Genomic DNA, 17523 nt, shown 5'->3' on the forward strand with positions numbered 1-17523 from the left:
TCTTTTAGGCCACTTTTCGTAGCTATCTAATTATCCCTTCTCTTCAGCCACACTTTCAGTCAAAACTATTTAATTCTTCCTTCTCTTAAGCCACTTTTAGTCACTATTTAATTCCTCCTTCTCTCAAGCTGAACTATCTAATTATCCCTTCTCTTCAGCCACTTTCAGTCAACTATTTAATTCTTCAATCTCTTAAGACACTTTTAGTCACTATTTGATTCCTCCTTTTCTCAAGCCACTTTTAGTCACTATCTTATTCCTCCTTCTCCCAAGTCAACTATCTAATTCTTTCTTCTCTTAGCCTTTTAATAGTCAACTAGTTTTATTAATTCCTCCTTCGTTTTCGGGGTGTTCTCGCAGGCTTGTTGCCAGAACCATGAGCAAGCCAGGAGAGGAGGCGGTATTCCATACAAGCGACACCACGTGAGTCATCTGCTAATTGTTCCATACCGTTGAGTGTTTGAGTTGTTCTATTGTACTATGAGAGGGAAGTGATGATACTGAGGCCAGGTAGATATACACATAGATGGACGAGGAAAGACATGTGCACATTGAATCAAGGCTCGTATCTCTCTTGAATATATATATATATGTGTGTGTGTGTGTGTGTATCATATATATATATATATATATATAACTGCGTGTGTGCGTGTACGTGTATATGTATATATATTGTGTTTGTGTATGTGTATATATGTCTGTGTGTGTGTTTTATTATGTGTGTATCAATGACGCCGCTATATTCTTATTGAACAAAATGTGCTGTACGTTTCCATACATACTGTTCACATATTTACAATCTGATTTTGGTAGTCACGTGTGCGTATGTGTGGTAGGAAAATGGATGGGCATACAATACAATAGAGTGGTCTGGATAGCATAGCTCCAGGAAGATGCTCCGTGTGTGAAGGGAGTTAATGGCACGCACAAATATACCTATCAGAAATCACATGTACATCCGCAACAAAGTGACCTGTACTCACACTCGCTCTCTTTGCGAATACATTGTGGCCCGTTTGAGCGTACTATCCCGATTCAACAACGCGTCATCAGTTGTAGTTGCCCTGTGAGGCTGCCTGAGTGTGTCTTGTAGCTGTATCTCTACCATGCTTGCTGGTGACTGGCATGCATGTTCTGTTGTTCATCTATTTATCATACCTGCGTGTTCTGATGTTCATCTGTTTGTCTTATCTGCATATTTGTTGCATGTTATGATGTTCATCTGTTTGTCTTATCTGCATATTTGTTGCATGTTCTCATGTTCATCTGTTTGTCTCATCTGTATATTTGATGCATGTTCTCATGTTCATCTGTTTGTCTTATCTGCATATTTGTTGCATGTTCTCATGTTCATCTGTTTGTCTCATCTGTATATTTGATGCATGTTCTCATGTTCATCTGTTTGTCTCATCTGCATATTTGATGCATGTTATGATGTTCATCTGTTTGTCTTATCTGCATATTTGATGCATGTTCTCATGTTCATCTGTTTGTCTCATCTGTATATTTGATGTATGTTCTCATGTTCATCTGTTTGTCTTATCTGCATATTTGATGCATGTTCTCTTGTTCATCTGATTGTCTCATCTGCATATTTGATGCATGTTCTCATGTTCATCTGTTTGTCTTATCTGCATATTTGATGCATGTTCTCATGTTCATCTGTTTGTCTTATCTGCATATTTGTTGCATGTTATGATGTTCATCTGTTTGTCTTATCTGTATTTTTGATGCATGTTCTCATGTTCATCTGTTTGTCTCATCTGCATATTTGATGCATGTTCTCATGTTCATCTGTTTGTCTCATCTGCATATTTGATGCATGTTCTCATGTTCATCTGTTTGTCTTATCTGCATATTTGATGCATGTTCTCATGTTCATCTGTTTGTCTTATCTGCATATTTGATACATGTTCTCTTGTTCATCTGTTTGTCTTATCTGCATATTTGCCCTGGGGATGCCATGGGGCTTGTCTCAGGCCTACGCGACATGGCAGTGTCATGCTGACATCCACACCTCAGGCACAGGCGAGACGGACCATCTTTACTGCAGGTGTGTGTGTCTGTGTTGTGTGTGTATGTGGATGTTTGTGTGTCTGTGTTGTGTGGATGTTTGTGTGTCTGTGTTGTGTTTGTGTGTGTATGTGGATGTTTGTGTGTCTGTGTTGTGTTAGTGTGGGGGTCTGTCCTATGTGTGTATGTCTGTGTTGAGTGTCTGTGTTGTATGTGTGTGTCTCCGCGTCTATGTCTATGTCTGTGTGTGCAATACCTTTGCTCACAACGACTCGTTCAAGTACAGACTATCCGTTGAAGTTGTTCTTTCATCTCATGCATATCGCGATACAGAACACTAACCTGTTGTGCGGGGTCCATCCGCGTAGTCGTATCATGAACATTCCAGGTTCAAACTGTACAGATAGCAAAGGCTACTCGAATGTACTCAACCAATTCCGGTCACATTCTCCATATTTGATGTCCCCTGTCTATATAAACAGTACCTACTTATCCCATGTTGTATCTAAACAGTACACTTCATCATATGATCGTCTGCATCTATCCCTAACCATTTGCGCTTCCCAATGGGCTGCACCGGTACGTCTTGGTTCTGGTTATCACACAAGTCTCTTGGCCGGGCAAGTAGTCCCATACACCACCCCCTCGCACTCACACACTCATCACAGTGTCATGTTGTGGGTAGCTCTGTGTTTCTTCTGACTGACCGATTGCCCACATTCGGTACTGTCTGCAGCTCAGTTAGTGTACGTTTCTCGTCAGCTCATCATACCCAGTACTTATACAACCAAGTACGGCTGACTGATCCCATCCCAGTGCAACGTATTACACACACCTGTATCTGTCGTTGCTTACTAATACTCCATGTCGTTTGACGCGTTGTAGGTCGCCCGCCCTGGTACGATGCGACGGGTGAGACATCCCATCCCTTTGTTATTGGTATCACCGGAGGGTCGGCGTCTGGCAAGACTACGGTGGCTCAGTAAGTGTGGGCACAGCTGAATGTACACGTGCTGGTGTGGGGGGGTAGTAGGTAGTAGACCCTTTGTACTGCCCCTGCTTCTTCTGGTTGGTGTGTGTGTGTGATGTTGTGTGGGGGGGCAGTAGGTAGTAGACCCTTTGTACTGCCCCTGTTTCCTCTGGTTGGTGTGTGTGTGCATGGTGTATGGTGTGTGGTGTGGTGTGGGCGTATAGTTGGTTATAGAGATTGTACTGCCCCTGTTTCTTCTGGTTGGTTTGTAGTGTGTTTTAGGGTTTAGGTTCTACAACAATTAATTGATACGTATTTATATACATGTGTGTAGATCTATTATAGAGGAACTGGGGGTGCGATGGGTGGTCTTGATGTCCTTAGACAGTTTCTATAAGGCGTTGACCGAGGAAGAGAAGGAGCAAGCGGGCCGCAACGAATACAATTTCGATCATCCAAGTAAGCATTGATGTAGTTTGTGGGGGGGAGGGTTGTGTGTCAGGTTGTGTATAGGCACTCGGTTGTTATACTACAACCATGGAACACACCAATTCAAACACCACCACAGCCCACCTTGATTGTGTGCTCACACGCACACACGCCTTGTGGCTCAGCTGTGACTGCGTTGCTGTCAACCCTATCCGTAGCAGCGGAGTATGTGGCGGTATGTGGCGAATGGTGAGTGGGCTCTAATATACTTCATTAAAACCTATTCGTAGCAGCTGAGTGTGTGATGAATGGTGAGTGGGTTCTAATATTCTGTATGCTGTGCTTAACCGCACACTCCCCTTTAGACATTCACATCCTGTTTTGTACAGTCTGTCATTGGAATTAGACCTTTGACTTTCGTCATATTATTTGAATTGAACTTTTGGCTTTCAGCATACTATATTTTGGATTGAACCTTTGACTTTCAGCGTGCTACTATTTGGATTGAACCTTTGACTTTCAGCGTGTTATTATTTGGATGAACCTTTGGCTTTCAGCGTGTAGTTAAGCCCACGAGAGCAGGCGTGAACTGTTATCTGTGGGAGCGAATGTGCACTGTGTTTGTCCTGTTTGTGCCAGTGTTTTAGTGCTGTGTTGTACTCCTTAGTTGCCGTGGTCTATAATTCACCTGCAACCCAATCTCGACAGTGGTCGTGGATGCCGATAGTGCACCAAGTCAATAGCACCACGTATGCCAATATAGGAACCACCTGAACGAACGCGTTCGATCACCTTAACGCACAGATGCATTCGACTACGACTGTGCGGTTGAAACGTTAAAGAAGCTGAGGGAAGGCAAGGGCGTGGAGCTGCCAGTCTATGACTTTTCGACACACTCGCGGTATGTATGTCTATGCGAAGGGGCCTGCACGTATTATAAGATAGAGGGTCCATGCGTTGTTGTAGGGTTTAGGGTTTAGGCCCTTGCCTGCAAACATAGGGGGTGTGTACAATCAATCACCCGCGATGTAGCTGCGGCTTCTGTTCGCCTCTTCTGAGTGCTGCCGAATCTGTCAAGTGCATAGCAATGGGTCTGCCGCCACTACAGCACCCTCGCATCGCATCACCCACACACCCCGCGTAAACAGAACCCCGCACATTGCCTGTGTAGCAGCAAGGCCCACATTCTTACACACCCACCACGTGCACTACCCTTCCCGCCCCCACGCACGCGAGACACCTCACAGACTGAAGGAGACCCAGAAGATGTATGGGGCGAATGTCATTCTGTTCGAAGGCATCATGGCGTTTCACAACCCCGAGCTACGCGCGCTTATGGACATGAAGATCTTTGTGGACACGGATTCGGATATTCGCCTGGCCCGAAGATGTAAGTCCTGGGTGCTTTGTCCTTAATGTATTGTCCAGGGTGTATCGTCCTGGGTGCATTTAGAAGTCGAAGGACTGGTTTTCGTGTGCTTCTGTGTGTATTTGAGTGTTGCTCGTTGAAAGCTCTAGTAATGTATGTGAGGTCGTTTGATTTGTCGACACGACGCAGTTAGGCCTAAGATGTGTTTGTGTTTTATGTAATTAATAATACTGACGTAAGATGTGTTTGTGTTCTATGTAATTATATAGCACTGACCTAAGATGTGTTTGTGCTGTAGGTACGTATATATCACTTGACGCTCACATTGTACGGAATTAACGTATTGTTTTGCACTACTCAACGTATTAAACAATCCTATTGACATGGTATATCACTTGACACTCACATTGTACGGAATTATGGCGCACCCGTATGCTCTAGTATCAGTGCTTTGTCCACTTATTGTTTCGGATTGCTTTCCCTATACGCTCCAGTGAGGCGAGACATCGCTGAACGAGGCCGTGACCTGGTGGGAGTGTTAGAGGTATGTTTCCCAATTAGCAGCACACATATGGCCTTAGGGTCAGTGTGTATATGTACTTCTCAGTCAATGTGTACATGTACTTCTCAGTCAATGTGTACATGTACTTCTCAGTCAATACGATATTTTTCCGTGGTCCCTATGGCTGATTCCAAACTCTGTCGATTGCGCAAATTGTACTTTGCGGTACTTTGCGGTCACCCCACCGCACTTCTCCATGTGCGTTACGCCGTCCTTTGATGAGTCTACCTACGCTATTTCACCCACTCCCATACCAGCAATATTCCAAGTTCGTCAAACCGTCTTTTGACGAGTTCATATACCCTACCATGAAGTACGCCGATGTGGTTGTGCCCAGAGGCGCAGATAATTTAGGTGAGTAGCCCTCGGCCGATTCATAGATATGGTTTAGGGTTTAATATTTTGTTGTTGGGTTTAGTAATATGTTTTAGGGTTAAGTAACATGTTTTAGGGTTTAGTAATCTGTATTAGGATTTAGTAATATGTTTTAGGGTTAAGTAATATGTTTTAGGGTTTAGTTTTATGATGTTGGGTTTAGTAATCTGTATTAGGATTTAGTAATATGTTTTAGGGTTTAGTAGTATGTTTTAGGGTTTAGTACCTTGTTGTTGGGTTTAGTAACCTGTTTTAGTGTTTAGTATTATGTTTTAGGGTTTAGTATTGGAGTATCGTCTATGTCAGTCCGTGTTCACTGCAAGTGCGTTGGTGTGGGATGAACCTGACTTGCACACTGTGGGGTTGCGTAGATATCTTTTCTGTTTGGATGGTATGTTTCTCTTTGGTTTTTTGAGGTTACATATCTCTTTGGTTTTTTGATGGCACAAATCTCATTGCTTTTCTGATAGTATATATGTCTTTGGTTTTTTGATGGTATATATCTCTTTTGGTTATTTTATGGTATATGTCTCTATGGGTTTTTTTATGGTATATATCTCTTTGGTTTATTCGGTATATATCTCTTTGGTTTTTCTTATGGTATATATCTCTTTGGTTTTTTGATGGTATATATATTTTTTTGTTCTTTCATGGTACATATGTCTTTGGGGTTTTTTTATAGTATATGTCTCTTTGGTTTTCAATGGTATATATCTTTTGGGCTTTTTTCTCAGACCTTTTCGGGCCGCTGGCAGATCTTTGCCATTTCAGCAGTCGCACTTACCGCTTATGCACGTCCTCCGCCTCATACTCATCCTTGTCCTCACACTATCAGTGGCACTGGATTTGATTGTCAAACATGTCAAACGGCAGCTGACCTCCAGAGGACATAACTTTAGAGACCAATTAATAGGCGCCCATGCGGGCGAGAAAATGCCCGATTCACTGCATGTACTACCCAGTACCAGGCAAATCAAGGTGTGTGCGTGTGTGTATGTGTGTGTGCGTGTGCGTGTGCGTGTGTGTGCGTGTGCGTGTGCGTGTGCGTGTGCGTGTGTGTGCGTGTGCGTGTGAGTGTATAAGGGGGGGGGGGGGAGAGAGATGCATAGCCACCCCATCTCCTACTATTACTGAGCGTAGTGCCTTGTGCGATTGCCTACCCTCTGCATAGTACAAAGTGAGCAGGATGATATAAGTTCGAATGCACGACCCTATCACCAGCAGCCGGATACACCCACCATACACTCCTCCTTTATTGTCCATACCTGTTCTTTTTTATGGCTGCGAATTAGACAAGAAGTGCTGGGCTACACCCACCATACACTCCTCCTTTATTGTCCACGCCTGTTCTTTCTATGGCTGCGAATTAGACAAGTAGTGCTGGGCTACTCTAATCCTCCCCCCACACACACACCGCCTGCTTGTGTGCTCTCAGGGCTTGCACACCATGATCAGGAATAGGGACTGTCCGCGAGACGAACTGATCTTCTATTCGCAAAGGCTCATGCGCTTAATAATGGAGTACTCCTGGAGGTTAGGGCTATTTTCTCGTTGGATACGTATTTCTCCATCTGTGTAGAATTTTTGTGAACGAACAAGTGAGGTGCGGGTTGACTGTCATCTGCATTGCGTTGCATTGGGGAGTCCAGTACAGTGGCGGTGCATCCTCACGGACTTGGTACACTGTATGCTGTATTGCAAGTGTGGTCTATTAATGAATGGTACACTGTACGCTGTATTGCAAGTGTGGTCTATTAATGAATGGTACACTGTACGCTGTATTGCAAGTGTGGTCTATTAATGAATGGTACACTGTACGCTGTATTGCAAGTGTGGTTTATTAATGAATGGTGCACTGTACGCTGTATTGCAAGTGTGGTCTATTAATGAATGGTATACTGTACGCCGTTTTGCAAGTGTGGTCTATTAATGAATGGCACACTGTACGCTGTATTGCAAGTGTGGTTTAATGAATGGTACACTGTACGCTGTTTTGCAAGTGTGGTTTATTAATGAATGGTACACTGTACGCTGTATTGCAAGTGTGGTCACCTACTGTCTCTCATTTCTTATGTGCTGTCAGTGGTTGACTCTCTCTGTGACTGTTCACCTACTGTCTCTCATTACTCCTGTGCATCCAGCTTCCTCCCCTTTAAGCCGAAAACTGTCACAACCCCAAGGAACATCGAATTCGAGGGGAAAGCCTTGGATGCTGAGGTATGTATACTCGCCTATCAAGGACATTAAGAGAGAACAGACAAACACAGATATATATATATATAAAGATATATATATATATATATATATATTTATTTATTTATATGTGTGTATGTATGTGCGTGTGTTTATTGTGTGTTTATTATATATATATATATATATATATATAATGTATATATGTTTATGTACAAGTATATTTATATATATATAATGTATATATATATATATATTAGTTATGAGTTATTAACCCGTATTCAAGTAGCACATGGTTATGTATCTGTTTGGTTATGCAAATTGTTCCTCAAACTCCATGTATGCAGCATTAGCCTGTTGAACACCTAATCTCTCCCACTTGATCAGGTAGTAAAGTGCATAACCCCACCTACATCTGCTTATACGATGACTTGTTGACATCCGTTTCCCATACTACTCTGCTTGTCCTTCATATACGCTCAGGTCTGTGCCGTGTCGATAGTGCGCGCGGGTGTGACGATGGAGTCGACGTTGCGTGAAATTGCCAAAGAAATCCCCATTGGCAAAATACTGATTCAGACTGATGAACAAAGTGGCGAGCCTGCCGTAAGTTTGGTGTCTGTGGCTTAGACAACACGCATGTTCTGTTTGTATTTGCGTACTAATAAACGTACTCGCCGTGAGGGCAACGGTGACTCCATAGGTATCCCTGCACGGTTGGTGTTTGCGTACTTTTTATACGTTTTTGGGTTTTAGTTTGCACGATGGTGCCCACTGTTTATATACCACCCAACGCACTTGCTGGTTCATTCACTGTCCGTCTCTCTTTGCCAATCTTTAGTGTAGCGTCTTCTAGGAACGTCTCCGAAATCCCGTCGTATGTCTGTGTGCATGCCATGCTTGCATGTTTGTTTTCCCATTGATGCGTGGGATTCATCCTGTCATTCTTAGGTTTACGCTAAACACTTGTATGTGTGTGCTGCATGTTTGCCTGTGGTTCGCTCACATTCGCCTCTCCTCTGCCGTCCTATCATCACAGCTGCATTACTACTCTCTTCCGCAACACATCGGCAAGTACCATGTCATATTACTGGACTCGACGATAGCCACGGGTGCCGCGGCTTTGGTATATAGTCCACCTGTACGAGTGGGCATGGCGGATAATACCGACATTGTGCTGTACATGTGGCGTATATAAACCCTAAACCCTATAAAGTATATATCTCTATCTCTATCTATACATGAACCCGCTCAGATATAGGTCGACGGAGTGCCGTTTGTATCCTAGAAACAAGACGTGTAAGACATGTTTTGATTTCCTCCTACACACGTAGTAACCAATGCACTGTGTTTTTTGAAATACCGCAGATGGCTATATGAGTGCTCCTGGATCACGACGTTAAAGAAGAACACATTATATTCCCATTTCTCATAGTAGTCAACACACTATCTTTTATAACACCTCAGATGGCTATACGAGTGCTCCTGGATCATGACGTTAAAGAAGATCACATTATATTCCCATCACTCATAGTAACCAACACACTATCGTTTATAGCACCTCATATGGCTATACGAGTGCTCCTGATCATGACGTTCAAAGAAGAACACATTTTATTCCCATCACTCATAGTAACCAGCACACTATCTTTTATAACACCTCAGATGGCTATACGAGTGCACCTGGATCACGACATTAAAGAAGAACACATTATATTCCCATCACTTATAGTAACCAACACACTATCTATTGTAATACCTCAGATGGCCATACGAGTGCTCCTGGATCACGACGTTAAAGAAGAACACATTATATTTCTGTCGCTCATCGCTGCGACTCCAGGTATGTTGACATACAGCCGACCCTTGAGTTATGGTGTACGGAAGGTGGTTTCAGCAGACATTTGGAGAGTGGACTATCATTGCCCATATGATGAGTATGGTTTTAGCAGACATTTGGAGAGTGGACTATCATTGCCCATATGATGTGTATGGTTTTAAAAGACATTCGGAAAGTGGACTATCATTGCCCATATGATGTGTATGATTTTAGCATACATTTGGAGAGTGAACTATCAATGTCTATACTATGCGTATGCTCTCAGTAACTCTTTAAGCATGTTGCTTTCAACCCTAGTACTCATTCTGCATAACCTGTCTAAGCACGCGAATAACACCGTATTGTTGGCTGAATGGTATTCTGCCCGCTGTGTTCTGCCTTGCATATGACATTGTGTATGCCATTGTATATGATATTGTATATGACATTGTGAATGACACGGTATACGACACTGCGTATATCTTCTTAACTGAATAAATGTATCGGGTTTCTGTTCAAGAATGTCCCTTGCATTGACCCGCACAACATTATGAAATCAGTATAGGCAACGACAGCCCCGCTTTTCTATATCCTTCGAGGGAGCACTCCAGCTCTATCTCCAGATCCGGATTCAATGTCGTTTCCGTTTACGTTTGCCATCCTCTGCACTTTGCGCATCCACTCGGAGACCGTGTTTGCAGTACTCGTGATCTCTCGCTCGGTCCTTATCCGTTCAGAGCGATATAAACGTTTTGAGAGCTTCACTATAGTGCATACAAGCGCCTTGTGCCTGCTCTATCGAAGCTTAACGAATCGTACGACGAGGGCTGATGTGCGTCTAACCGTGACTAGTATTTACATGACATTTAACGGAATCGTTGGTGTTCGTCTACCCGTGACTAACCTCTACATGACATTTAACGGAATCGTTGGTGGGATAGGTATCCATGCTGTGGCCTACGCCTTCCCGAAGGTTAAAATCATCACATCAGAAGTCGACGAAACGGTCGACGAAAACTTCTTCATCTCCCCCGGAATCGGTGAGTGGCTGTTAACGTGCACTCCTGTGTCTACTGCTGATGTTGCACACCTTGATGATGCGTGATTGTGTCTGGTACAAAGTAAAGTGACTGTTAACGTACACTCCTTTGTCTATTGCTGATATGTGAGGTGGAGTGATTGATGTAATACACCTATCACATGCTCACAATAGAGCATACAGGATATGTCTTATCCGGTACATATCAGCCCTTTTCGTTGAATTTGTGATTCCTTTATAGTCTGACCATGTCTAGTCTATGTCTCTATCCGGTTTCACAGGCAATTTTGGCGACCTATACTTTGGTACAAACTAGTGGACAGTATGGACCAAGCCTACAGGAACCAAGCCAGCCCATTGGTGCATACCACTTTTGGCGCCAACCCAGGTCAAGAGGCGTGGCATGGCCTGTGATTGGCGAATGTCAGTTGCGGTGATACAACGGTGTTTAGTTGTAGACATCATATTTGTATTAAAGCAAAGTAGAACCATGTATAGACAACCCACTATATAGTAATATTATCATCGGGACTTTTTATCCAATTTATATATACATATGTATATATATATATATATATATGTGCGTGTGTGTGTGTGTATGTATATATTTATATACATATATATATATATATATATTATGTATGTATTTTATTAGGCATCATAGATAGATGTATGACAAATATTAAGACGAAGATTTTAGCATGCATGCAGAAATACCCAGGTGTACAATAAAATTAAACGGCTTCAAATCAGTACTATTGAACCTATCACTGAAGTCAGGGACAATACTTCCAAAAGTATCAAGCTGCGAATCACATTTGTCTAATACATACAAGCGCATTCTATGATTGTATTACATATAATGTGCTGCACACTAGAGAACAATTGTTATTATAGTTTTGTGTGTTTGAAAAAACCCTACAATCTTGTAGATATCATACCGTCCTCTACCTTTTTTATTGCTGAAATGTAAGTATAGAAGCAAGGGTGTTGCTTCACGCCTGTTGATGTCCATATGCAGACACCCAATATAAATATAGTTTCGCACACTAATTTGCTGGTAGCTTTTGCACTTCGTTGAGATCTGTATATTATTATGTTAATGTACCCGTCCAATTGATTGAGTGATCTAATAGAGGGTCTTGACAATCGGAATACGCAGTTTCCAATGATACGTTTTTGTGTAAAAAGAATACTCAGATCAATAGTTGATTTCAACTCGAACATAAAATTTAGTTTGCGTATTATTTTTTTTCCCACATTTATTCCCTTGCTGTCTGCTGCTAAGACAGCGTGTGCACGTACAATTGTATTTTTAACTGAACTGCACACCAACTCCAATCCTATGCTTGTTATTACCCTCACATGTATTTGAAAGTCATTAAGCTATCTATACCTAGTAGTATGACTCTTTCTTCACCTCCACCTCACCGTAGCCGTCCTTCTCACCGTAGCCGTCCTTCTCACCGTAGCCGTCCTTCTCACCGTAGCCGTCCTTCTTCACCTCACCGTACCCGTCCTTCGTCACCTCATTCTTAGAGTAGCCATCTTTGCCTCCCTGAGGGGTGACAATAACCTCTGTTATGAAGGTTGTCTCTTCGACATATGTGGTGACGGGGATTGTCTTGTAAACAGGCACCTCCTTGGTGGTGGTCACAGTCTCGTATTTCTTCTTCTGCACAGTTTCAGTGTCAGTGACAATTTCGGTGGAATATTCCTTCGCGGTTTCGGTTACAATATCAGTCGAGTAGTGTACCTTGGTCTTGTCGATGGTCTGATACTCCACGCTTGTCTCGTGTTCGGTATCGTATTCGGTGACTGTGGCGGTTTCAGTCACATATTCGACATCAGTATACAACACGGTTTCGGTGTTGGTTTCATACTCCTTCAAGTACTCCACGACGGTGTCTGTCTCGTACTTCGTTTCGTACAACGTCTCTGTCTCAGTTTCGTACGCGATTTCAGTTGCGAGGGTAGTGATGGTTGCCTTATCTGTGGACGTCACCACATCGGTGAGGTGCTCAGTCACCTTCTTAGTTTGGAACTTGGTTTCGTATTCCTGCTCAGTTTCAGTCTTCGTAACATACTTCTTCTCGGTCTCAAACTTGGTGACAACATCGGTCTCAAACTTGGTGACAACATCGGTCTCGGTCTCGTACTTGGTCTGGGTCTCGTACTTGGTCTGGGTCTCATACTCGGGGATCTCCTGCACAACAACTCCTCCTCCGTATCCCTTGTCTCCTCCTCCGTATCCCTTGTCTCCTCCTCCGTATCCCTTGTCTCCTCCTCCGTATCCCACCTCCTCTACGGTTACTTCTTTCTCACAGCACTCTTCGGCGCATGAGCCTTCTCCCTCCTCAATGTGGTAAGAACACTTCTTGCTGGCGTTGCTGGAATCGTAGGTGTACTTTTTGGGGCATCCGTAGGAATCATGGCCCTCCCATGATTTGCAGTTGGTGGTACTGTACGAACGGGCAGCAACAAGGCTGAGCGCCTGAGCAGCAACAAGGGCGACAGCCGCAAACTTCATGGTATTAGTATTGTTGAAATGTGGTTCGCACTTAATAAAGTGATTGGAAAGGTGCAAACTCTTCCTATCTTATATTCATTTTAACATCATTTCTAAGAAATTATAAAAAACACTCAATACAATGCACTCACGCGCCAAACGGCGGGGGAGGCGTGGATGCTCTCGAGACAAGACAGTCTATGTAATAGTTTTTTTGTTGTTTCTTTCGACGGCTTCTCAGCGGCTCGTGAATAACTCACCTGCTGACTGTTGAGAGTTCTATCTTCGCCCCATTGTTCCCAATGTCCCACATTGTCGTGCTTCTCATGGTGATTCGTGCTACTCGTGCCGGCGTGCCCGTGGTGAATGGTGACTACACAATGCCAAAAATAAATCCGTGAAAATGTTTTTCAAGGTTCGCGTCCCCATGCAGTCATAACATAAATCTTTTTCTCTCTCTGTCGTCCAGTGATACAGTGGTAAGAGGTGTGGTTTATCAAGAATCTAGATAACTGGCAGCCTGCCATTTCTGATTTCTCTAAATAAAACAATTCGTCAAAGTCATATGTATTTACTCATTTACTGAGTGTCTAATTTAGAAGGAAAATAGAAGGCTGAGCGGAGCATAGCCTACTAAAATTAGACAAAACCCCTACACACAATCACTATTAAAAAAATGTTTGGCTTTAATGGCTTGTCCAATTTGAAATAGACACATGTGACATGTGAAGCTTTCATAAATGAAACATAGAAGAAGGCTATAAATGACTCTGAGCATAGCCTTCTTGTCTAATTTAGAAGGCTAAAGTATGCACGGAGTCAAAATATTTACACTCCCCTACAAAAAAAAATACAAAATTAGAAATCTATGCAGATATTTGTTGGATTTTAGAAGGCTGTGAAATACTGTCTACTCTGGCCTGGTAAACGATAACGACTTGTCTTTTAAAAAAAATAAAGCAATAATAACAGAGAAAAAAACTAGTTTCAGACCCGGCGCGATGCATAGCCTTCTAAATGAAATATTTGAAGGTTATGCGCGATGTGTCGTCTTTAGGACAATATCTGAAGATCTATTTATCGGAGTTCTGACTGTAATAATGACATTTCGTCCAGAAGTGTCGGGCAGCCGGGGTAGCAATCTAAATAGTTCCCGACGGTTTTAAAACATATCGTCAGAACGGAATTTGCAGTCGTATACCAGTAACTCTAGTCTAGAATATAAGGATATTATGCAAATCCTGCACTGATCGCAATGAATAGTGATGGCTCAAATTGATAACTGGAGTACTCGTTCGCTTTTATCAGCACTTATTGCCCATTGCTTTATTTTTTTGCTTTCGAAGCTTTAGCAATAAAATGAGTTTAGTTGTGTAACGCATGCGGACGGACAGCTCCAAAGGCAAAATTCATAGTATGGTGCAGTTGCTTTTGAAAGGAGACCGATGATTGTTACAGGAAATCTGTCAAATCACCCCTACTTCAGCCAGACACAGCACACACAATAGTGACCCGATTCAGACATTTAATAGCCGGAAATGCTCACAAAGATATGATTGAGAAAATGACCCGGACACATTTTTGGATTTGTACTTAGTTCATAATCTAGTTTTGACAATTTTGAAAATTTGGCTGCTTGTTGTGGCACCCACCTTGCAGTACGAATTTTGGACTTTTGAAGGCATAAATCGACATGCCCGCCCATTTCTAAGACTCATGCTGTCATCAGATTTTCGAAACCATCTTGTGGAAAAGTGTAAATAAGTGTGTGAAATATACATATGATAAACACAAATTACACCTCGTTGTCGCTTATATACACATCTAGTCAGTGCAAACCACGTAACCATGCCGCCCCCACCAAAGAGAGCGAAATATGTGATTGGCGGCAGGGGTGAAAGGCACTCTCTACGGTATATGGACTGTTACGACAAGGGTTTGACTTTACAGTTGACAGAATTCGTCAAGAAGAATTATATTTCTCACCGTCGGGTACCCGAGAATGTGTACGATATAGTTACAGCTGAGATATCTAGTAAAAGCTAACTTATATTAATTCAAGAAGACTATAATAAACACCAGCTTGTTTACAAGCGTATTGAGCATATGTTTCGTATGCAATTACACACACTTTTAGAGTCTAAGACACAGCCCCAGATGGCCGCGGAGGCCTAGAATGACCGCTGAGGCCACAACAATGGCCGGAATCGGTCCCAGAAAATGGACGAAAATGAAATGACGGTTTCGCTCCTACACGCAATTCCAAATCTCGTGACGAAAGCCGATTTAAGATTTTGGATTAAAGATTTAGAAAATGAAGTTTCAAATTTTATCATCTTTTATTTATAAAAAATATTAAAAAGCGACTGCACCATAGATCTGTATGTAGAACCCAAATAAAGTTCTAAATCTGAATGAATGCTTTATTTGGTTGATGTGATGATCTCATGTCAAACTTATTTTTACTTTATTTTTAAATTATGTAAGTCTATACTCTATGCTAAGTGTGAACAACTAAACATCCGTTCAGAGTTCAGACCATGGAGGCACGGATAAGTAATCAAATGTTTACTCACTTACTGTTCAGGGTATAGGTTCATATAGAGCTACAAGATCTGACTGTCCATCGCACTATCCAATAAATACATTACACTATGTCCACCTGGAGTATGATGAGCCAATAAAGTAAATTGGAATGGTAACGTAAACATTCCAGGCTTGTAAAAGCTTATTTTTTAAATTTGGCCGTAGTGACGTTATAAATTTTATCCTTTTTTTTTTAAACAAATGACTATGAGCCTATGAGTCCCGCTCAGAGTCTCAGACCTCAGTACTACAGTAAATATGTGAGTATGAGTGTATGAGGCTACTGGGATGTATTTACCACTGATTGACGACAAATTTTGATATTATTTTTAAACAACAATAAAAAACAATGGATGAACAGCAGTGATTTGGGCATTGTCCAATATTGGCGGCAGCAACTGTTCTGGAGGCGACCTGTGTTTCAAAAAAGGGACACAAAAAGCAATTCAAACATACTTGTATTTTTATTTTAAATATTTTGAATATCCACTTGTCTGTATTTCAATTTAGTATTAAAAATAAAATTCAAGTATGTGACACAGCGACAGCGTGCATTGATGAGTGATGACGCAAATGCGCTAGACGTATCACGTAGGCCATAGCTTCTTGTTCCTTTTTCAGAAGGCTATGCGTTATTTCACTTATTTGCGTACACCAATTAATTTTATATATAATTTTGCACAAGTTAAAATCTACCATAGCCGTTATTTCAGTTGGCTATGATTCCTCTGAATCTGCAGAAGAATGCGATGACGTATTGTACGGGTCACTCACAAGTCACAACTCACATCTCGCAACGCGCCAAAATGGTGATGATTGTGGGGGGTCTGGTACTAGTAGAGATCAAAGCTAACTTCCTCTCACTTTTTACTAGTCTCTATTTACTAAGAGTAGAGAGAACTGGCACTAAGTATGCACTGTCTTGAACCACGTCCGCACAGTACACGGACATACATATAGACTGCTTGTAGAGCATGTCTGCTGGTTAGAGACTGCTAGCACTAGATGGAGAATCATCTCGCTAATACGTAGACCTAATATCTTCACCTAGCATAGCTTAAGCACGATGATTTTTACATATATCCGCCCGTTTTTGGTGCTGCTTGTATGCGCATTCGCACCACACCGTGAACGAAACAAATACAATAGATGCGAGTACACAAGGAGCAAGTAGCATTCAACCCATTGCCAATGCCACTACCTTTCGAGGAGAATATCCCGCACCAGAAGACAACAGAGAAAATTGGAAACCAGCACGAGGTTTGTTTACGAGGCCAGTTATTCGATGTATCGGTAGTATAGGGTGACTGTGATTTATTCAGTTTTTAATTTCCAATTATGTTTGCGTATCTCGCTTTGGGTTGAAACAGTTTTAAGAATTTTGGCTATAGGACACTGAAGGTTTCGCATTCAGAACTGCACAAGACAAGATGCTCAAACTAATTACACTACTATTAATTTGTATTGACGCCTGCTATTGTCCGATGGCGTAATTGTTTTTTTTAGCGTTGGTGTTGTAATTATTACGTTATTGACCTGGGAGGAAAATTGTGTCTCTTTGATATTTGTGAAGGAATCATCTATCATATTCAAAGTTATGGGCATATATATATATACAAATATATATATATATATTATGTCTATGTCTATGTATATATATAT

General features: G+C 42.0%; 2 protein-coding genes across 2 annotated transcripts; one reads left to right on the forward strand and one right to left on the reverse strand.

Annotated features, from left to right (window-relative positions):
• The first annotated feature begins 360 nt into the window (after positions 1-360).
• SARC_06330 (uridine-cytidine kinase-like 1) lies at positions 361-11259 on the forward strand. The gene is made up of 16 exons (XM_014299771.1): positions 361-423; positions 1980-2053; positions 2899-2995; positions 3318-3442; positions 4217-4313; positions 4660-4802; positions 5276-5325; positions 5601-5697; positions 6554-6696; positions 7154-7251; positions 7860-7935; positions 8392-8514; positions 8948-9034; positions 9673-9751; positions 10669-10767; positions 11048-11259. The coding sequence occupies exons 1-16, from the start codon at positions 377-379 to the stop codon at positions 11080-11082; spliced, it is 1470 nt and encodes a 489-aa protein (XP_014155246.1). The 5' UTR covers positions 361-376; the 3' UTR covers positions 11083-11259.
• A 748-nt stretch (positions 11260-12007) lies between these two features.
• Positions 12008-13320, reverse strand: SARC_06331 (hypothetical protein). Its single transcript, XM_014299772.1, has one exon. It carries the CDS (start codon positions 13294-13296, stop codon positions 12163-12165), a length of 1134 nt encoding a protein of 377 aa, XP_014155247.1. The 5' UTR covers positions 13297-13320; the 3' UTR covers positions 12008-12162.
• Positions 13321-17523: the final 4203 nt, after the last annotated feature.

The sequence above is a fragment of the Sphaeroforma arctica genome, assembly GCF_001186125.1.
Source record: "Sphaeroforma arctica JP610 unplaced genomic scaffold supercont1.447, whole genome shotgun sequence".
Classification (NCBI taxonomy): Eukaryota; class Ichthyosporea; order Ichthyophonida; genus Sphaeroforma; species Sphaeroforma arctica.